At 39.5% G+C, this 23056-nt stretch overlaps 1 protein-coding gene and 1 long non-coding RNA gene across 5 annotated transcripts; both read left to right on the top strand.

Annotated features, from left to right (window-relative positions):
- The first annotated feature begins 4906 nt into the window (after positions 1-4906).
- On the top strand, positions 4907-6906 carry LOC119986061. 2 transcript variants are annotated; one of them, XR_005465197.1, is made up of 6 exons: positions 4907-5253; positions 5350-5409; positions 5481-5536; positions 5634-5697; positions 5964-6032; positions 6672-6906. It is a non-coding gene; the product is annotated as an uncharacterized LOC119986061 (long non-coding RNA). The 2 variants fall into 2 exon arrangements; XR_005465198.1 differs by having other exon boundaries at positions 5211-5253; positions 5345-5409.
- Positions 6907-9603: 2697 nt separating this feature from the next.
- On the top strand, positions 9604-11723 carry LOC119985314. Of its 3 annotated transcripts, none has more exons than XM_038829573.1 (2): positions 9604-11371; positions 11587-11723. In XM_038829573.1, the coding sequence occupies exon 1, from the start codon at positions 9707-9709 to the stop codon at positions 11174-11176; it is 1470 nt and encodes a 489-aa protein (XP_038685501.1). In that variant the 5' UTR covers positions 9604-9706; the 3' UTR covers positions 11177-11371; positions 11587-11723. The 3 variants fall into 3 exon arrangements, with proteins under 3 accessions (XP_038685501.1, XP_038685502.1, XP_038685503.1); XM_038829574.1 differs by having other exon boundaries at positions 11520-11642; XM_038829575.1 differs by lacking the exon at positions 11587-11723 and adding an exon at positions 11472-11581.
- The last annotated feature ends 11333 nt before the right edge of the window (positions 11724-23056 follow it).

The raw sequence follows: 23056 nt of genomic DNA, 5'->3' as shown, positions 1-23056 counted from the left end.
TATACAACTGTGGCAGTTTGTGGGACGGTGACGTTTTGACTAAGTTCGCAACGTTATGTACAAGTGGAGGGCTGCTCTTTAAACCAGTTTAAAAGATCGTTAATAGTCGTTATCATACATTGAATGCCATAGACTGTGAAAACTCCGGTTGGAGAGTCATGCAACGGCACTTATTTTTGGAAGAAGATAAGGCTGAAGCTATTTTTGGAAGAAGATAAGGCTGAAGATAATAGAAAAGGCTGAAGCTATTTTAGTGAGGGTTATAAAAAGAAAACACCGCTGGTAATTTCTTCTTGTTTTGAAGGGTAGCCATTCTCGAATTCGCTTGCTATTTATCCTTCAGGTTCATTTTATTTCTACATGTTATTACAATCAGTTCAGAAAAACCAATAGAAGATATTCAAAAAAAACTCCATTAGATTGTCGAGTTGCTCTTTCACTGGGTTGTCTCAATTTCCCTTTAATTTTAAAGTTCACCCACATGAAAACTTCAAAAAAAATAAATCAATCAAGTTAACAAAACCAGATCAATCATCCAGAATCACATAAGCATTAAACAATCATCGTAAGGGCCAACAAATTATAAAAACAGAAATAAAACCCTAGCTTCTTATGCCTACCCAGTCTAAAATTTGCACATAAAAATTAAATCAAAATATAGACTTCAAATTATGTCATTGATCAAACCTGAATGAAGATTCAGAAATAAAACATCATGGACGACCGATCTCAGATACTTCTCACGACTCTTTTGTTCATAAAATCGTCATTGTGATATAACTTAACGGGTAGGGAGTTGCTCGATTTGGTAGATTTTGCTTTTTTAATTAGGAGTCTCAGCTTTCAAAAGATTTGTCTTTTGCAAGGTTTAATTCATAGTTTTAATGAATCTTTTTTTCAAAATTTATTACGTCTTTCATTCTCATTCTCAAGTTTAATTCACAGTTTTAATGAATCTTTTTTTTCAAAATTTATAACGTCTTTCATTCTCATTCTCAACAAAAAATTGTTAAGTCTTCCTTTCTTTTGTTATAAGAAATTGATGAGATTGAGAATGTCAGGGTGCATTTGGTTTGTTTTCTATTTTCTGTTTTTTATTTTAATTTTCTATTTTTCATTTCTATTTTCTGTTTCTATTTTCTAAAAATAAAAAACATGTTTGGTTTGCCAAAAACTATTTCCTATCAAAAGCCCATTAACCAGTGAATTTTTCAATTAAATGTTGTGAACACATGCATAAAAAACCCACAAAAGCCTTTTTCTATGGAGCCCAACAAAAGCACATAAGCACAACAAGACCAAGGGTTTCATTTTTGCTCACCATCGCTGTCAACAGCTGCCAAGGTTTAGAACTAGAGAGGGGAGCAGGAGAGAAAGAGGAAGAAATTGCAATTAAGGCAGTGATTATTCTTCAGAGTCACTATGCCACATTGTCAAGAATTTTGATGATGGCACTCGCAAACAGGCATATGGTGTTAATGATAATAGCCCTACCACTCATGCAACTCATGGAGGAGATCAAGCAAACTCCCATATATCTCTTGTCACCTTAGATAGCCACACAAATCAAGGAGGAAATAATGCACAATCAAGTTTAACTATTGGACCGTTGGCCATTGACAATAGCCACAAACATCAACCCAACAATCAAGCAAACATATCATCTATTACCATTGAAGAATCAGAGTCAGTCAAGGAGAAAATCTCTCTTGGACCGTTAGACACCAACCTCATTCTATGCAAGGCAATAGCAAAGGGATTCACTAAAGCAAGGCTCACAAAGAGGAAACGTTAAAGAAAGAAGATATGAGAGATATATGCTTTCAAAACAAAATTTATTCTTTCCTTATTTACTTGTTTTGCCGTTGGTACCTTTGTATATAAACAAGTCATTTGTAATGCATTGGGCAACTTGCTCAAGAGTGATTACATGTATTAAACATTTCTCATTGCTAGTCAAGTCTTCTTTCTTTTTTGTCCATAAGTTTGAGAGAGATTTTTTCATATGGCCACTGTTTGGTTGTAAGGAAGGATAAAGAAATATCAGGGGAAAGTCATTAGGAAGGATTTGGCCAAGAAGACGGTAAAGAAATCTCGAGTCAAGTGCTTCGTCAAGCTCGTCAACCACCAAAGGGTAGCAGTTCTATGCGGTCATTCTCAGTCTCAGCTTCCGTTCATCTAAATTTTATTGTGATTTCATATAAGTTGTATAGGTTGTGAACATATACTTATCATCTAAATTGTATTGTCCTTTATACAAGTTGTGAATATGACTTATGATAATGATGAAGATTGGACTCTTTACATGGACATGGAATTTGATACAGTTGATGAGGCTTGGGAGCATTGGTGTCATTATGGTAAACAAATTAGGTTCTTGACAAGAAAGACTTTTTTAAATAGAAACAAGTCAAATTGGATTTGTATGTTCTAAATAGGGTGTCCGTCAAGAAGACAAACGTAAAGTCCATGTCAACCATAGAGATGAGACAAGAACAAATTGTCATGCAAGATTACTGGTTCGATTGAAACAAGAAAGTGGAAAGTATGGACTTTTTTTTCTATATTGTTCACTGCGTTGTAAGGTTTGGAACTTGGTATGCTTTGTAATGTTTGGAACTTGGCCTACAATCCTGAGTTAAGAGTAGGATACTATTTGATACAACAATTCAACCTGACAAAGATCTCTTACAAACTATAACACTATCCTAACTTTTAGCATAGCAAAACCCTATAAATTAATCACACAGAACATGTCAGCTGCTCCAACAATACTCTGTGCCAATATCAGGTATGGATACCAAGTCAAAACACTTCATCGACAACAACAACAATCAAGTCAAATTAATCAAATCATCGAATAATTTGGAGAAGCAAACCATTTCATTAAAATCTAAAAAAAAAAGTCCCTAAACCATAAAAATTGAAAACCCTACATAAACTGATGGCATGACAAGCGACAATTTACAAGCTCGAATCAGAGGAGAATCACTTGCCCTTACCCCTATCCGTGGTAAATATGCTTCCTGGTCGTGGCTCACCCATGACAAAAATTGTTTGCCCTTACCTCACCAGTGGGGAATCCACTTCCAGGTCATGGCTTTGTTGATAGTGACGAAGTGACGGAGCCAAAGATTTGTCGAAGGAAAGGGAAGAGTGAAGAGGGGAGAGAGAAGAAAGAACGGAACCAGAGTTGAGATTAGGGAGGTAGAAGGTTAGACATGGAGGAAAGAGTAGGAATTGCGATTCACGAATGCATGGCTGCAGAGTTTGGAGGGTTTTTACCCTAACTTTTTTTTTGACAGAGAGTTAAAATTATGAGTTTATCTACATGTCAGTCTCATCTTCGTTAGATCAAATGGAGTTGGGCTATGATTAAAAAGATTGTATGTCAATTATAGGGAAATAGATTGCTGGCCCCCATCCCTTCCCCTCCTATTAATATTGAGCAACCACCAGGGTCGTTTGTTATTGGGCCAACAAAAACTATAGCGAGACGTGTTTTGCTAATGTGATTGGAAATGGGAAGATATTTTTTTTAGAATTGTACAATGGTGTAAATTTGTTGACTCTGATATTGGCACCAAATACTATCACCTTTATATATGAAACTTATATATATATCTCCTATGTGAACCAAAAGTGTTAACAAACTTTGTGAACTTGCTTGTCAACCATAGATGTGACAGGTCTCACAGCAAATGTGTGACACCCACTTTTATTTTGTTTTATTACAACCATTGAATTTCAAGTTCACAAATCTTCCACATTATAGGATGTGCCCAAAGAAAAATGGTATTTTGAGAGAGAAGGTTTAAGAATTATTTTGGAAGGGAATTATTAGAGAAAGTGTGTCCGTGTGGAGTGCCAACGCTATTAGTACCCAAAAATGATGGCAGTTAGAGGATGTGTGTGAATAGTCGTACCATCAACATGATCACAGTCAAGTGTCATTTTCTTATTCCACGATGGATGACATGCTTGAGTAATTATCGGGATCGAAATTCGTATATGCCTAGGAGATGAGTGGAAGACTACTTTCATGATTCCGGATGGCTTGAACAAATGAATGATCATGCCTTTTGGACTTTCTAATGCTCCTAGCCCATCCATGTGAATAATGAATCAAGTATTAAAGTCTTTGTGATAAAAATTTTGGTTATATATTTCAATGATATCTTGGTATAGTAAGACCGAGAAGGAGCATATATGTGCAGCATTTAAGTGATGTTTGGTAGTTTTGTAGGAGAAAAAACTTTTTGTGAAATTAAATAAGGGTAGTTTTTTGACGATCAGTATGTTATTTCTAGGCATTGTAATCAATGCTGAGTGAGTTCACGTGGATGAAAAGAAGGTCAAGACAATTCGTGATTGGCCAACACATAAAAACATTAGTTGGGATTATGAGGCAGAAAAGGCTTTCGCACTAATAAAGAAAAGTTATGTATCGTGCCTATCCTAGAATTATCAAATTTGGAGAAGTCCTTTGAAGTAGAGTGTGATGCATGTGGTACATGTATTGATGTTGTTCTTTCCCAAGTTGGGAGAACTATTGCATTTTCAGTGAAAATCTGGGTGATTCGCAGGTGAATCGGAGCACATATTATCTAGAGTTTTATGATGTGGGGCGTGGATTAAAGCATTAGGAGTCCTACATGATGCCGGCTTAGTACATCATGTATACTGATCATCGAGCGTTGAAGTTCATCGATAGTCAGAAACATCTGGGTGGTAGGCATGCAAGGTGGTTCGCGTTCTTGCAAAAGTTTTTATTTGTCCGCAAGCATAAATTTGGTACCTTTAATCATGTGACGGATGCTCTTAGTTGTCGAGCAACATTATTGTTCTCCATTCTCCATTAGTCATGAGCTCATTGGGTTTCAGCCATTGAAGGATTTATGTAATACCCACTTAAATGAATCGTAAATAGTCAATTAGAACAATGGCAAAATCGTAAATAGAGAGTGGTAAAATTTGATAAGTGTTGAGGGTGGAAAGGTCTTTTGAAAAAAAAAAATATATTCCACTAACAATCAGACTTGGGCTTCCCGTGTAAGCCATCAAAGAACCATTTTCTTTGAGAGTTTTCTAGAACAAGTGAGACGGTGAGCGGTGGATGCAGGGTGGCTTGGTTAGTGAATCCGGCTGGGTCAAAATAGTTTGAAGCTTATGATTGTTGTGTCTACATCTGGGTTTTCTCTTGTGAAGTGTTGGAATCGATTTGCAGTACAAGGGTGTGAGAAACTCTTTAAGGTAAGACTTTGATCTTTTGATTTAAAATTTTTGGGTGAAGTAAATGGTTTTAATGGAGATGTCCCTTGCTTGTGATGTTGTGATTACCAAGAATAGAGACTAGGGCCATGCTCAAGAATGTTCTTGAAGGGAAATTGAAGACTTGTGTTTACGAAGGTAAGGGCTCTAATAGCACTGTACATCTGAATTTGAGATTTAATGTGGGAGCTAATATGAGATTATCCCAGATATATGAGCTGCTGGAATTTTTGTTGAAGTTGGAAATTTGGTGGAAATACACAGGGTAAGCACCAGGTGGTGCTAAATGTGAGATTTTATTATTTAAAATGGTAAATGGAACTTATTGGAGCCTAATGAGGTCATATGTGAATCTTTTGTAGTGAATCAGGTGAATAAAAAAAAATCATCATCGAGTAGGCAGGGAAAGTAATAAAGCTTTCAAGGGTAAGTGTGATTTATGATCAAGCATATCTTATAAGCCTTTGAGTTATAAAAAAATAATTTTGTTGAATTTGGATGTTGGAGATGTGGATATGAGTTTGATATGATTGGGAATTATTGAAGTATTGAATTTTTCTTGAACCAGTTGAGTTATATAATTTTTGGGATTCGCATTGGTACGTCGTTATGCTGTCGAATTTTTTTTAACATGTCAGTAATAATGGGGACACATTGGGAGATTCTAAGTAGGTAAACTATGTTTTGTTTAGGTGACTAGTTGACCGGTGAACTACGCGACTATTGGAGGAACTAGATGGTGTTTTAATTGCTAATACCAGGTGAGTGAATAGGCAACTTGTTCGATACATTGGATTCTTTTTCTCTTATGGCCCTATGCTTTCTTCTAGATTTGGATCCAATATGACTTTATTGATGAATCTAGCATTTTTGGATATGTTATCGTGCTTGATATATGATGGTATCGTTCTCTCGTACGTTATGGGACAAGCATGTTTTATGGCTCTTTATTATGTTTCTTAATTCCAGTCTGACGCTGTACTAGTCTGTTCGACTTTTGCTCATATGTTTGTTCTGGGAGTGACTTTGATCAGGATACTGTGTGCTAACGACAGTATTCGTTAGCCTTGGTGCACCAAGTATGATTCGGCACTGAGTGTGCTGCCTGTTACGGCACTGAATGTGCTGCCTGTTTCGGCACTAAGTGTGCTGCCTGATTCGGCACTGATTGTGCTGCCTGTTACCGCATTGTATGTGCTGCCTATTTATTCTGTATGGAAGTCCTCCCGTATGGTCACTATTCCTTTATATCTATTGGCTTATTGATCATGTTGCACATATTTAATGTTATCGATATCCCGTACCTGTTCTAGCATGCTTGTCCCCCTCTGTATTGGTTGAGTTACTATTCATTCACTGAGTCTTGTGACTCACGCTTGCGTTGTTGGCATTTTTTCCAGATATAGTTGATCCAGTAGAGCCAGATCTTCCTACAGCCAGATAGACTTTCAACCTCCGTATTCTGGTGAGCCCAGCACATATAGTGCGGGTGTGATTATGTATTATTTTGGACTCATGTATCACCGTATTTTATCGACTCTAGATGCTCCGTTAACTACAGATAAGGTATAATGATATGTAAGGCTATGGGCCAGACTGTGTTGTAGGTATTTTCATATCACGTATGTTTTGTTTCTTTGATTATATTAGTGTCAAACCACCTGTTCAGAGGCTTGCTTGGCCTTAGTGTGCTTAGGTTCATTGAGGTCATGCGCCGGTCACGTATCCTTATTATGGGTCGTGACAATTTATATGCAGATGAAGACGATTTCAAGGATGTCTAGGAAAAGTGACAGATGAGGCAAGCCTCCATGTGAGATTTCTATATCCATGAGGGTAACTTATTCTTTGCTAATAGACTTTGCATTTTCTGAATGTCATTAGGTGAGAAATGAATCAAGGACTTTCATGGTGGAGGTCTTAGTGGCCACTTAAACATAACTTTGTGCGTAAGTGTAATATCTTTCAAACAACGAAGGGCCTATCTCAGAACACTAGTTGATACCTGCCCTAGTCGGTCCCCAAAGGCATATGAGAGGATCTGTCCATGGATTTGTATTGGGATTACCAAGAATACTGTGGGTACTGGATTCAGTTTTCGTTGTTGTTGATAGATTTTTCAAGATGGAGCATTTTCTGCCTTGCCGCAAGAAGTCTATTGCGTCTCATATTGCCCATTTAATTTTCAAAGAGATTGTTCGAATGCATGGAGTCGCATTGACTATCACATCAGATTGTGATTCATGTTTCTTACGCCATTTTTGCTTACTTTGTGGTAGCAATATGATACCTTTCTGAGTTTCAATAGCACAACTCATTCCCAAATTGTTGGGAAAATAAAAGTAGTGAATCAAACGTTGAAAAATCTCATTCGCAGTATCTGTGAAGATAAACCAAAACAATGGGATCATGCCCTTGCCTAAACAGAGTTTGCATAGAACAGTGTTGTTCATAATACTACTGGTAAACCCTTTTTGATTTGGTATAAACTAGATAGTCTGTGGATTTGTTGCTGTTACCAAGCATTCCCAACTCTATTTAAATCTTGTTGATCATTGGTGGAATTTATTTGACGTAGAATGATGAGAGTCATTTCAATATGCGTTGTTTTAATGTTGTTGCGTTAATATTGAATCTTTTGCCAAAAAATTTTATGTCTTTGCGTTTTATCTAATGATTAAGACACGTTCAAATCATTTTGCTCAATTGTATCATGAAAACTAAATGATTAGGTTCTGCCAAATTCACATCTCAATTGCTCAATTGCAGGACTGCCCTGTTTATTTTTAAAAGAACAAAAATGAATGTTGAGGTACCTAATCTTGCCGTCGGTCCAATGATATGTAAGGTTTTTTAATTGTCAGTGAAGTTTACCATATTTTTTCATAGAAAAAGAAAAATCCTATATAATAAAACCTTAGTTGTTTTTGCATCTTGTTTGAATATATTGTGGCTTATCAAAAAAAAAAAAAAACCTTTGTTGAGGATAATAGCTTTTAATCAATTGTCCCAGCTAGTTTAAAAATATATCGTAGTTTCGGTTGTAATTAATTGCTCTGTTTCTCAACTTGGTTTACTTAATTCACTACCGCTATGTATCCCTAATAAATTCAACCATAACATGCAATTAGACAACATAATAACGAAAGATAAGGGCCAGTTTGATAAGGCATTTTGCCCAGCATTTCTACTTAAATTAAGTTAAGAGGCTCTAATCAATTGTCCTAGCTAGTTTAAAAATATATCGTAGTTTCGGTTCTAATTAATTGCTTTGCTTCTCAACTTTGCTTACTTAATTCAAGTAGTGGAAAATTGACAATTCTACCCAATCGTTTTTTTTTTTTGGACTGAGTTCGTGAGAGCAACTAATTAAGAAGCCAGATTCCATGACAAGCACTCTACGTTAGTAATTAGGTTAGACTAACATTAAATTATTTTTGTTGATAGGTATTTTAAATTCATAATCAATCAAGGGCGGCCATGAAAAGATCACATAAAGTAGAAGCTAAGCCACGAAAGCTACCATAGCGGATGGAAACTACCCAAATGCCAACCCCTGGTGAGAATGGAACCTTGGACCTCAAAGTCCTGAGCAGGCAACTTAACCAACCAAGCTACCTCCGATTCTTGACATATTTTATACTTATATAGCTTATCAAACATCTTAATAGTGATTGATTGTGATTTCTTCCTTTTAAACTACCAAATGGGTCACAATCGTTGGATAAAAATTTATTTTTATTTTACGCGTTTTTATTTTGAAAATCACCAAAATGATTTTGGTCAAGTTTTGGATTTTGAAAAATTAATAATAAAATCATTGTCAACTGATGTAGGCCGAAACTAAAAAACAAGACTAAACCAACTTTTAATGAATAAAACAACAAACTGGAATTCACCAGATAAAGAAAACTTACTCTCAAGTTTTGATATATTTCTTCAAAGACAAAGATAATGAACCCTAGGACCATTAGTTTTGATAATCACGTCGAAACGAGTCTTAGAATTTATTTTTTAAGTGTATGTTTCTAATTTACATATTTATAGATTTTATAATTTTCTATAGTTTTGAGTATGTTAGTATTATTATTCACGAGTGTTAGAAAATTCACTACGTATCATATTGTCCATTTTGACATGTCATGACGATAAGTTGAAAGTTCAAATAGAAAATGACATTAGCAAAACGCGTAAAGTCAGTCTGATAGTGATTCATTGTGACTCATTCAAAGAAAATTGAAGAATCAATCATGTAGACGAAGTTGGCTCCATTTATATATTCCAATGGCATTATTAAAAGTGATGTATTAGGTCCTCCTTGATTTAAAAAAACAGAAAGTAAAATATGCAAGTGGCCAAGTGGGAGGATAACATAAATATGCAGAGTGTGCGTGGGATTGATTGTAGTATGTATGTATGTATGGTGTAATAAATCATGGGTTCTCCTGAGTTAAGTAAGTGGGATCCTTTTGATTTAATTGGGGAAGAGGGAAGAGGAAGCGAGGATATTATTATGCTTTCAATTCACCCCCATAAGTTGATATTCAGTGAAGAGATGAAGAATGATGGAGAAATTCTTTGTCGTTGGTGTTTGGATCCAGTGAAGGATGCTACCTACAATTGCAAAGACTGCTCTTTCTCCCTTCACAAGTCTTGTGCAGACGTTGTTCGAGGATGGCGTTACCATTGGTGGACTTCCTTTAACAAAAACGAGGATGGATGCAATAATTGTTGCATCTGTGGGGAAATAGTCTCAGACAGTCATCCCAGCTATGTATGTCGCATATGCAACATGGTTCTTCACAAGAGCTGCGTCAGCGATTTGCCAAGAGAGTTTAAGCATGTTGTCCACCGCGAACACCCTCTTTTTCTTCTCTCCAATTGCAAACGGTACGGCACATGTGATCGCAATGGTGCCTTTGTTTACTACTGCGAATATTGCACATTCACCCTCGACATCAAGAGAGCTCTCCAACGACAACCATTGTGTTTACAGGAACCGGAAAATCACAAACATGAATTTATTCCTCTTATGAGGTCAGAATATTCTTTTCCCTGTGATGCTTGTGGCTTTATAACTAGAAATTTTGGGTCGTCAAGCGAATCTTTCCTATGCACCATTTGTCAGATCATTGTTCACGACGACTGCATCTCACTCCCACACACAATCAAGATATTTCATCATGATCACCCCCTCACCAATACTTTCTTCTTTCTACTTAAAGATGAAGACATTCCTCCTGTTGACCAACTAAATTGTCGAATTTGCCGTACCAAGTTTGACAAGGATTTTGGAGGTTATTATTGTGTGGACTGCCAGTTTGTTACCCACGTGGGCTGCGCGTTGGAAAATCAGATTTCAACAAATAACTCAATCGTGAATGCTCAAGAAGCAATTGTTGATTCGGTCAGGGAGATTGAGCTGACGGAAGATGAATTCCCCCTACAGATTAAGCACTTCAGTCACGAGCACAAATTAAGTCTTAGTGATGAAATGGAGGATAAATGTTGTGCTGGCTGCATCCGACCTATCTCACATCCATTTTACAGGTGCGTGGAGTGTGGCTTTTTTCTCCACAAGACCTGTATTGACTTGCCAAACCAAATAAGACCTGTTTTTCATGACCACCCCCTAACCCTTCTTCCGAGTGCGCCTCGTGACAATTGGACTTTCCAATGTTCTCTTTGTCATACGTATTGCCATGGCTTCGTATATGCTTGTGAAGAATGCAAAAACTTCTATGCTGATGTTCGATGTGCATCAATCCCGCTAAACATCAGACATCCTGGTCATGATCACAAACTCTCTTTCACTCGTATACCCAGTTATAATGGTAGATATTGCTATTCTGTAGTTCCGACGCTAACTATCTATTTCAATGCAATAAGTGTCCATTTGACATAGATTATAGATGTGCTACACGACCGTCTACGGCTAGATATTGGGATCAGGAACATCCACTTGTGCTCACTTATCATACAAATGACGATGGTTCTGATGCCTATTATTGTGATATTTGCGAGAAAGAGAGAGATCCAAAGCATTGGTACTACTATTGTGCTAAATGCGACTATGCTGGTCACCCTGATTGTGCTCTTGGTAAGTATCCATATCTCCTTCCAGGACGATTATACAACATGTCATGTCGTTTTTTCACCCTCCGGGGATCTGATTTTGAGCACAGCATTAATTTATGTAGTGAATGTCAATCACTTCCGTCGATTCCAAAAACATTTAGTGATCTCAGGTTACATAAACATCCTCTCGTCTTAGCCGACTGCAATCATAATGGAAGCGATTGTGATATATGCCAGGAAACAGCATATAGCATCTGGTTTTGTTGTGAAAAATGTGACTTCCATGCTCATCCTGAATGTGTTTTGGGAGATGAATTTACTATCCAACATCGCCAAATGACTCTTAGCATTGTCAAAAGAACAAGTTGGGGGTGTCTTCCATGTATGGTGTGCGACAAGGATTGCAGAGATGTGTGCCTCCAGTGTCCTAAGGGTGAATGCAGCTTTTGCCTTCATTTCGATTGTGCACGTTCTATTGAAGGTTATTATTAGTACAACTGATGTTATAGTGTATACCTTTCAAATTAATAAGGGTTAATTGGTGATGGCCTAGTTTTTCCCCTTCTATAACAATGTACTCGCAGATGTGATCTAGTTGCTTCTCTCTGTTTTTTTTAGATTTCAACCATTTGATAACTTTGAAAAAGTAAATCAATCAAACCACCAAAACCGAACCATATCAATCATCAAGAATCACAGAAGCATGATCAAAACTGGACTATATATAAATTAAAATCATTTCCAACATGAGGCCAATGCAGACAAATGCTTCCTATTAAACTCCAGGTTGAATCTCTCGGTTCGAAAAGCTACCGAATAGCAATGACTTGTACTATATTGCCTACTACAACTGCCACGATCACTTGATCCAAAAATAAGTTCAGGGCAACAGTATTACCAACCAATGACGAAATATCTGATGATTGATGATACATGGTGCCCTCCCAAGAATCCTCCATAAAATTAACGAGGTGTTGACCCTTCTCATTGACCCAATCATCGACAAGTATGCTGCATCCTGTCTCTGTCGAAGAATCCTTTATGCTGTTGAAGTGACTCTTCATATCTTCAAACTCATCCTCAAGGATTGAACCTCTCAGTTCTTGCATCTCCTCTCACTCCTCCTAAATGGTTCTGCAGAGGGTTGAAGCTAGTCACTTCCTTTGCATAATAATTGCACTGAACCCTCTTCTTATCTTCATCAACTATGACGTCATAGTCGCGAGCATTGATCAAGATATCAGTTCCTGCCATATTCCAAGAGTAGTGCTTGCCTGCAACGTGATAAGTGATCATGAGCCTATAACACTCACTGGTTTAAACATCAAAAGGTTATCTTTTATGTGGTATCCTGCAAGAATTCGATAAAAGATTTTGATGAAACAATTTTCATTAAGCTGAAGAGATAATTACAAGGAGATATATACACGATACAACTGGTGAGACAACGGTCATAAACCTATGACAAGATAGGACAGTCGCTGATGTGAGACTGACCATAACAGAGCAGACCTATAAGGTTATCGTTACAGTAAAACGTTAGACAAAATGGGCTGAACTAAGTTTGAAATACTGGGCTTTATTTATGGGCTTTATCTTTGGGTTGAGATTGGCTTTGAGCTTTATCCTCTTTACTCTCCCTCAAGAGTGTGATGCCTGTCGCAACACTAATCTTGGAACGCAGGAGATCAAACCAAGGACGAGATAAGGACTTGGTGAGCAGATCCGTAAGTTGAAAATCGGTGGAGATGTGACGAACTTGAATGACTCCGCGATTGACAACGGTCATAAACCTATGACAAGATAGGACAGTCGCTGATGTGAAACTGACCATAACAGAGCAGACCTATAAGGTTATCGTTACAGTAAAACGTTAGACAGAATGGGCTGAACTAAGTTTGAAATACTGGGCTTTATTTATGGGCTTTATCTTTGGGTTGAGATTGGCTTTGAGCTTTATCCTCTTTACTCTCCCTCAAGAGTGTGATGCCTGTCGCAACACTAATCTTGGAACGCAGGAGATCAAACCAAGGACGAGATAAGGACTTGGTGAGCAGATCCGCAAGTTGAAAATCGGTGGAGATGTGACGAACTTGAATGACTCCGCGATTGACAAGAGCACGCACAAAATGTAAATCAACAGCGATATGTTTCATGCGCGAATGTAAGACAGGATTGAGACTGAGACGAACAGCCCCTTGATTATCGCAGTAGATGAGAGGAATATGCGGCAACGGGAGGCGAAGATCACGGAACAAGTGTTGGAGCCAAACCACTTCAGAGGTAGTTGACGCGAGAGCTCGATACTCTGCCTCGGTGGAAGATCGAGCACTCGCACGTTGCTTTTGAGATCTCCAGGATATAGGTGTGGATCCAAGAAAGACAATATATGCCGAAGTAGATGATCGATCATCCAGATTACCTGCCCAGTCAGAGTCGGTGTAAGCTGTAAGACGAAGATCAGTGGACTTGGATATGCGAATGCCAAGATCAAACGTCCCTTTTAGATACTGAAGAACTCGCTTAAGAAGGGACCAATGTGTCTCAGTGGGTTTACTCATAAACTGTGCCAATTTGTTAACAGCAAAGCAAATATCGAGGCGAGTAACACTTAAGTATTGAAGACTCCCAATAAGTTGTCGATACATGGTCGGATCAGACATAAGATGTCCATCAGTAAGACCAACAACGAGATGAGATGGCGTGTTGACGGGTTTTGCACCACTCATATCGGCACGTTCTAAGATGTCACGAATATATTTGCGCTGGGACAAAAAAAGACCAGTAGGATGAGAGGACACTTCAACACCAAGAAAATAGGAGAGAGGTGTGAGATCTTTGAGAGAGAATTGTGTAGCCAACACTGTGGTAATCCTGTGAAGTAAAGAGTTATTAGAACAAGCAAGAATTAAATCGTCAACATAAACAAGTAGATACATGGTAGCACTGGACGTATGCAAAATGAAGAGGGAAGGATCAGCCAAAGAATTAGTGAACCCCAATTGTGTCAGACAAGCACTCAAGGCATGGCATTGTACCAAGCTCGAGGAGCTTGTTTCAATCCATAGAGAGATTTCTGAAGCCGACAAATATAATCAGGATGTTCGGGATCTTCGAATCCTTTAGGTTGGCGCATGTACACGATTTCTTGAAGATGACCATGTAAAAAAGCGTTGTTAACATCCAGCTGATGTAGAGACCAGCCACGGGAGATGGCAATATTGAGAACCGCACGGATGGTCGTAGGCTTGATCACTGGATTGAATGTATTTTTGTAGTCAATGTTTGGCCTTTGTGCAAATCCTTGAGCAACAAGGCGGGCCTTGTAGCGGGATACAGAACCATCAGGGTTTTGTTTCAATTTAAAAATCCACTTGGAACCAATAGGCTTGTACTGAGTGGAAGGAGGAACAAGATTCCAAGTGTTATGTTGAAGTAAAGCTTCATACTCCTGCTGCATTGCAGCTTTCCAGAGAGGATTTTTGAGAGCAGTCTTAACAGAGCAAGGTTCAGAAGATAGAGGTAGAGGGTGATGAGTAGTGAGATGGAGGGTCTTTGGTTTATAGATGTTGTGCATAGAGCGAGTAGTCATGCGATGGGAGCGCAATGGTGGAGAGGAACTGGAGGATGGTTCAGTAGCGTCGGACGGTTCAGTGAGGGAAGGAACATCAGGAAGAGAATGAGGGGGCATAAGGGGGTTGGGGGGAGAGGGGGAAGTAATGGAAGGTGAAGAGGAAATAGAGTATTGTATAGCGGGGGAACTTAGAGGCATGGGCACAGATTGAGTATTTGAAGGAGCAGAAGGAAGAGTATGAGTTGTATAGGAAGGAATAGTATTCTCATCAAAAACAACGTGGCGGGATAAGTAGATTTTAGTGGTTTGAGGATCAAAACAGCGATAAGAACTCTGTGAGGTGGAGTAACCAAGAAAGATGCATGGGGTAGAGCGTGGCTGGAGTTTGTTGGTGTTGTAAGGGTGAAGCCATGGGTAACAACAGCAACCAAAGACTCGGAGTTTGAGATAGTTTGGAGGTTGTTTGAACAGCAGTTGAAATGGGGTGATAGGAGCAGTAGGTCAGATAGGTAGGCGATTTACTAAGTATGTGGCAGTCTGATATGCAAAGGTCCAAAACTGGGGAGGTAACTTGGCAGAGTGTAAAAGAGTACGAGCAGTCTCAGTCAAGTGGCGATGCTTGCGTTCAGCTAAGGCGACGTGTTGAGGAGTGTGAGGAGGAGACTGAAGCCAGCTAATCCCCTCTTGAGTGAGAAAAGATTGTAGCTTCTGGAACTCCCCACCATTGTCTGTATATAGAGTCCGAATCTTATGTTGAAATTGCTTCTTGACGGTAGTTTTGAACTGTTGAAAAACAGAGTAAACATCAGACTTAAGAGTAATGGGAAACAACCAAGAATATCTGGTATAGTGATCCACAAAAATAATATAATAGCGGAAACCATCGATAGAAGTAACCGGGGCCGGGCCCCAAACATCGCTAAAAATAACATGTAAAGGAGAATCACTAGTAACTGTAGACTTGCCAAAAGGTTGTTTATGCATTTTATTCATGTGGCACGAACTACAATTTAAAGATGAAGCAGCAGACAAAAGCTGAGTACACGGGAGAGACTGAAAAATAGGTGTAAACAGTTTAATGGATGGATGGTTCAATCTTTGGTGCCAACCAAATACAGAAGTCTTAAGTCCTTGTTGAGAAGTAGTAGTAGCAAAACAGGAAATTTGTTGTGGCTCAAAGTGGTAGAGACCATCATTGCATCGCCCGGAAGCCATCACTTGACCCGAAGATCGATCCTTAATAACACAATAAGATGGAAAAAAATTCAACAGAAACGTTATTATGTTTGGTTAGTTCATGAATAGATATAATATTTTTCTGAAGGAGTGGAACACAAAGAGTGTTCATAATAGTGAGAGGTCGTGTGTTTGTGGGTAAGTGAGTGCTTCCAGTATGAGTTATTTGCAAACCTGCACCATCACCCACATGAACAGCATCCCCACCATCATACTCAGAACGAATAGACAGATTATTGAGATCATTAGTCATGTTGTGACTTGCGCCAGAATCCAGCAGCCACGGTTGAGCATGTGAGTGAGAAGCAACAGAGGATGGACCAGTATATGCATAGTTTGCAGTTGGATTAGGATTATAGTGATTGGCAAAGACTTTGAATTTCTGGCATTTGTTGGCTGTATGCCCTGGTTTATCACACAACTGACAGACAGGTCGTTGACCACGGCCACGACCCCCTGAATTTGATGGTCTGGACCCTTGCCAGTGATTATGTTGTCTATTCCCTTGCCAGCTTTGAGATGTATTTCCTCTGTTTGTAGAGGAGGAATTTCCAGGCTTGCGCTAATGATAATTTACAGTTGCAACATTCTGAGACTGAGTAGTGGCAAATCGATTAATGAACCCATCTTGAGCAATAAGAACATCCTTAAGTTCTTCAAAAGTAAAAGCTTTTTCTCGGGTCCTAATAGCACCCACAATACCAGTGAACTCTTCACCCAAACCGTCAAGTATATAAAGGGTGAGATCATCCGAGGACACAAGATGATCAATGAGACCCAGTTCGTCCGCAATACACTTGACATCATGCAAGTATTCAGAAATGGTTTTACTCCCTTTTTGGCATCTAGACAGCTGAGATTTTAATTGAAGGATGCGCGAGCGAGAGCTGCTAGCATATAATTGATGAACTCTGTCCCAGATAGCTTTTCCAGTGGACACTTCTCCAACAAGAGGAAGAACAGTCCCATCAATGGAAGCAACAATGGCATGCAAGATAAACTGGTCCTGACTTTGCCAAACAGAGAATGGAATTGCAGCTGGAGTTGTCGAAAAAGACGACCCAGAACTGGCAGACGATGCTTCATCATCACTTGTTGGGCGGGGCCTAGAACCATCAACATAGCCCATAAGGCCATAAGCCCGCAATAAGGAGGTAATCTAAAGTCTCCAAGAAGAAAAATTCGTAGGAAGTAGTTTCATTGGAACTGGGTTTAAAGCGTGAACAGTGTATGAGCCACCTGTGGAAGCAGGCGTGATAGTGATGGAGTCCTTGGTCGAAGCGTCTTTCTCTCATTCTTTTTAAAAAAAATTTACAAGTCATTGGGCTGAAGTGTCCATTTTAGCCGAAGTGACTTTCTTGGTCGAAATGCCCTTCTTGGCCGAAGTGGATTATATGAGCCAAAGTACCTTTTTGTGACCTAGAAATTTGTGAAGCCATCTGTGCTGAAGTGATCCTTTGGACTGAAGTGATCCTCTGGGCCGAAGCGGCCTAGTTTGGCTGAAATGCCTGTTTCGGCCGAAGCGACCTTTTTTGTGGTGTTTTTATTGAGAGTTAGAAATTTTTTTAAGTTATTTGGGCCAAAGTAGCCTAGGTTGGCCGAAGCATCCTAGGTTGGACGAAGCGGCCTTGGTAGGCTAAAGTGGCCTAAGTGGGACCGCTTTGGTCCTTTTTGGGACATAAAATTTTTCTAAGCCATTTGAGCGGCAGTGACCCTTCAGGCCGAAGCGGCCTAAGTGGGCCGAAGTGGCCTAAGTTGGCCTAAGTGACCCTTGAGGGTGAAGCGGCCTAGGTTTCCCGAAGCGGCCTAGGTGGGCCGAAGTGGCCTTAGTTGGTCAAAGTGTCCTTGGTCGGACGAAGCGGCCTTGATGGGCCAAAGTGGCCTAAGATGGCCGAAGCGTCCTAGGTTGGACGAACGACCTCAATGGGCCGAAGTGGCCTAAATTGGCCGACGCGTCAAAGGTTGAACAAAGCGGCCTTGGTGGGCCGAAGTGGCCTAAGTAGAACCTCTTTGATCCTTTTTGGGACATAAAATTTTTCTAAGCCATTTTGGCCGAAGTGACCCTTCGGGCAGAAGCGGCCTAAGTGAGCCAAAGTGGCCTAAGTTGGCCAAAGTGTCCTAGTTTAGATGAAGCGACCTTGATGGGCCGAAGTGGCCTAAGTTGACCGAAGCGTCCTAGGTTGGACAAAGAGGCCTTGGCGGGCCGAAGTGGCCTAAGTGGGACCTCTTTGGTCCTCTTTGGGACATAGAACTTTTCTAAGCCATTTTGGTTGTGACCTTTTAGGCTGAAACAACCTTGGTTGGCCCGAAGTGACCTTGATGGGCCGAAGTGGCCTAAGTTGGCCGAAGCATCAAAGGTTGAACCAAGCGGCCTTGGTGGGCCGAAGTGGCCTAAGTAGGACCTCTTTGGTCCTTTTTGGGACATAGAATTTTTCTAAGCCATTTTGGCCGAAGTGATCCTTCGGGCCGAAGCGAACCTTCGGGCCGAAGCGAACCTTCGGGCCGAAGCGACCAAAGTGGGCCGAAGTGGCCTAAGTTTGCCAAAGTGTCCCAATTTGGATGAAGTGACCTTGATAGGCCGAAGTGGTCTAAGTTGGCCGAAGCGTGCTAGGTTGGACAAAGCGGCCTTGGTGGGACGAAGTGGCCTAAGTAGGACCTCTTTGGTCCTTTTAGGGACATAGAATTTTTCTACGCCATTTTGGCCGAAGTGACCATTCGAGCCGAAGTGGCCTAAGTTGGCCAACATGTCCTAGTTTGGATGAAGCGACCTTGATGGGCCGAAGTGGCCTAAGTTGGCCAAAGTGTACTAGGCTGGATGAAGCAGCCTTGATAGGCCGAAGTGGCCTAAGTTGGCCGAAGCGCCCTAGGTTGGACAAAGCGGCCTTGATGGGCCGAAGTGGCCTAAGTTGGCCGAAGCATCCTAGGTTGGACGAAGCGGCCTTGATGGGCCGAAGTTGCCTAAGTTGGCCGAAGCATCCTAGGTTGAACGAAGCGGCCTTGGTGGGCCGAAGTGGCCTAAGTAGGACCTCTTTGGTCCTTTTTGGGACTTAGAATTGTTCCAAGCCATTTTGGCCGAAGTGACCCTTTAGGCTGAGCGGCCAAGGTTAGCCGAAGAGGCCTAGGTGGCTCGAAGTGGCCTAAGTTGGTCGAAGCATCCTAAATTGGATGAAGCGGCCTTGATGGGCCAAGGTGGCCTATGTTGGCCAAAGCATCCTAGGTTGGACGAAGTGGCCTTGATGGGCCTAAGTTGGCCGAAGCGTCAAAGGTTGAACGAAGCGGCCTTGATGGGCTGAAGTGGCCTAAGTTGGCCAAAGCGTCCTAGGTTGGACGAAGCTGCCTTGATGGGCCGAAGCGTCCTAAGTTGGAGAGTCAAGCAACGGCACTTATTTTTGGAAGAAGAGAATAGAATAAGCTGAAGCTATTTTAGTTAGGGTTATAAAAGGAAAACACCACCGGTAATTTCTTCTTGTTTTGAAGGGTAGCCATTCTCGAATTCGGCTTTCTATTTATCCTTCAGGTTCATTTTATTTCTACTTGTTATTATAATAGTTCAGAAAAACTCAATAGAAGATATTCAAAAAACTCCATTAGATTGTCGAGCTGTTCTTTCACCGACTTGTCTCATTTTTCCTTCAATTTTAGTGTTCAACCACTTGAAAACTTCAAAAAATAGAAATCAATCAAGTTAACAAAGCCAGATCAATCATCGAGAATCACATAAGCATTAAACAATCATCGTAAGGGCCAACAAATTATAAAAGCAGAAATAAAACCCTAGCTTCTTATGCGTACCCAATCTAAAATTTGCACATAAAAATTAAATCAAAATATAGACTTCAAAGTATGTCATTGATCAAACCTGAACGAAGATTCAGAAATAAAACATTTTTGGTGGATTGTTGAACTGTTTCTTGGAGATCCCCATAAAGCAGCGGCCTCTGTCGTCATTGTCATCGTCTGCGATCTGTGAGTTCATCGTGTAAGACTAAAGCGGCTGAGATCAGACGGAAGGACACCTCCCAGTATCTCCGTTTCTTTCCTTTATGTCCACTTTTTTTTTAACACATATATAATACATTTAGGACAAAGGGCCTTCCCGAGATGGGCTCCTGCAATCTATTTCCCTAAATTTGATCACAACCCTCAATTTGATCTAACGGAGATGAGACGTAGATAAAATCATAATTTTAACTCTCTATCAAAAAAAAGCTAGGGTAAAAATCCTCGGACTCTGCAACGTTCGCACTTCCCTATTCCCTTTCTCTCCCGTTTGAAACTCAATCGCTCTCACTCATGAAAAGCTAATGAGAGAAAGACATCAGGGACTACCGATCTCAGATACTTCTCATGACTCTTTTGTTCATAAAATCGTCATTGTGATACAACTGAACGGGTAGGGAATTGGGGAGATTTGATAGATTATGCTTTTTTTATTCAGAATCTCAGCTTTCAAAAGATTTATGTCTTTTGTTAGGTTTAATTCATAGTTTTAATGAATCTTTTTTTCAAAATTTATTACGTCTTTCATTCTCATTCTCAACAGAAAATTGTTAAGTCTTTATTTCTTTTGTTATAAGAAATTGATGAGATTGAGAATGTTAGGGTGCGTTTGGTTTGTTTTCTATTATCAGTTTTTGATTTTCATTTTTTATTAGTCATTTCTATTTTCTGTTTCTATTTTCTAAAAATAAACAACATGTTTGGTTTGCTAAAAAATATTTTCTATCAAAAGCCCATTCTCCATGAAACCCAACAAAAGCCCATTAACAAGTGAAATTGTAAATTTAATGTTGTGAACACATAAGCATAAAAAAACCGCACAAAAGCCTTTTTCTATGTAGCCCAACAAAAGCACATAAGCGCAACAAGACCAAGGGTTTCATTTTTGCTCACCATCGTCATCAACAACTGCCGAAGTTTAGAACTATAGAGGGGAGCAGGAGAGAAAGAAGAAGAAATTGCAAGTAAGGCAGTGATTATTCTTCAGAGTCACTATGCCACATTGTCAAGAATTTTGCTGATGGCACTCGTAAACAAGCATATGGCCATTGTTTGGTTGCAACGAAGGATAAAGAAGTATTCGGGGAAAGTCATTAGGAAGGATTCAGCCAAGAAGACGGTAAAGAAATCCCGAGTCAAGTGTTTTGTCAAGTTCATCAACCCCAAAGTGCAGCAGTTATACGCAGTCACTTACGGAAATTGACAGAGTAATACTATTCATCACGTTTTAAGTTTTTGAAAACTTCTTTTGGACGTTTTCTAAATTTTCAGAAAATGAGGATTCATTTTCTGAAAAATGAAAATGAAAATGATAAACCAATCACCATTTCTATATTTTCGAATATTTTCAGAAAAGGAAAATGGAACACACTCAAACCAAACAACCTCTTATTGTCATTCATTCTCAGTCTCAGCTTCCATTCATCAAAATTTTATTGTGATTTCATATCGGTTGTATAGGTTGTGAACATATACTTATCATCTAAATTGTATTGTCCTTTATACAGGTTGTGAATATGACTAATGATAATGATAAAGATTGGGCTCTTTACATGGACATGGAATTTGATACGGTTGATGAGGCTTGAGAGCATTGGTGTCATTATGGAAAACAAGTTGGGTTCTCGACAAGAAAGACTTTTTTAAATAGAAACAGTCAAACTGGATTTGTATGTTCCAAAGGGGGTGTCCGTCAAGAAGACAAATGTAAAATCCGTGTCAACCATAGAGATGAGACAAGAATAAATTGTCACGCAAGATTACTAGTTCTCCTATGTGAATCAAAAGTGTGAACCAACTTTGTGAACTTGCTTTTCAACCATAGATATGGCAGGTCTCACATCAAATGTGTGTCATCCACTTTTGTTTTGTTTTATTAAAACCATTGAATTTCAAGTTCACAAATCTTCCACGTTATAGGATGAGCCCAAAGAAAAATGATATTTTGAGAGAGAAGGTTTAAGAATTATTTTGGAAGGGATTTATTAGAGAAAGTGTTTCCTTATGGAGTGCCAACGTTATTAGTACCTAAAAATGATGGCAGCTGGAGGATATGTGTGGATAGTCGTGCCATCAACATGATCACAGTCAAGTATCATTTTCTTATTCTGCGATGGATGACATGCTTGAACAATTATCGAGATCAAAATTCGTATATGCCTAGGAGATGAGTGGAAGACTACTTTCATGATTCCGGATGGTTTGAACAAATGAATGATCATGCCTTTTAGACTTTCTAATGCTCCTTGCCCATCCATGTGAATAATGAATCAAGTATAAAAGCCTTTGTGTTAAAATTTTTGGTTGTATATTTCAATGATATCTTGATATAGTAAGACCGAAGAGGAGCATATGCAGCATTTAAGTGATGTTTGGCTTTCGTAGGAGAAAAAACTTTTTATGAACTTAAATAAGTGTAGTTTTTTGACGATTAGTATGCTATTTCTAGGCAATGTAATCAATTCTGAGTGAGTTCGCGTGGATGAAAAGAAAGTCAAGGCAATTCATGAGTTCATCAGGTTTCAACCGTCCAAGGATTTATATGCAGATGATGACAACTTCAAGGATGTCTGGGAAAAGTGTCAGATGAGGAAAGCCTCCATGGGAGATTTCTATATCCATGAGGGTAACTTATTCTTTGCTAATAGACTTTGCATTTTCCAAATGTCATTAGGTGAGAAATTGATCAAGGACTTTCATGGTGGAGGTCTTAGTGACAATTTCAAGGATAACACGTGGCTAGCTTGGAAGGGAGATATTATTGGCCTCAGTTACAACGGGATGCTAGTAACTTTGTGCGTAAGTGTTATATCTGTCAAACTACGAAAGGCCTGTCTCAGAACACTAGTTGATACCTGCCCATGTTGGTCCCAAAAGGCATATGAGAAGATCTGTCCA

The sequence above is a fragment of the Tripterygium wilfordii genome, chromosome 19 (genome assembly GCF_013401445.1).
Source record: "Tripterygium wilfordii isolate XIE 37 chromosome 19, ASM1340144v1, whole genome shotgun sequence".
Taxonomy (NCBI): Eukaryota; Viridiplantae; Streptophyta; class Magnoliopsida; order Celastrales; family Celastraceae; genus Tripterygium; species Tripterygium wilfordii.
Note: the sequence above shows the minus strand (reverse complement) of the source record. Positions and strands in the feature narration are given on the sequence as shown.

Coding starts and splice junctions, on each gene's coding strand:
- LOC119985314 (XM_038829573.1), top strand. CDS start 9,707: ATGGGTTCTCCTGAGTTAAGTAAGTGGGATCCTTTTGATTTAATTGGG.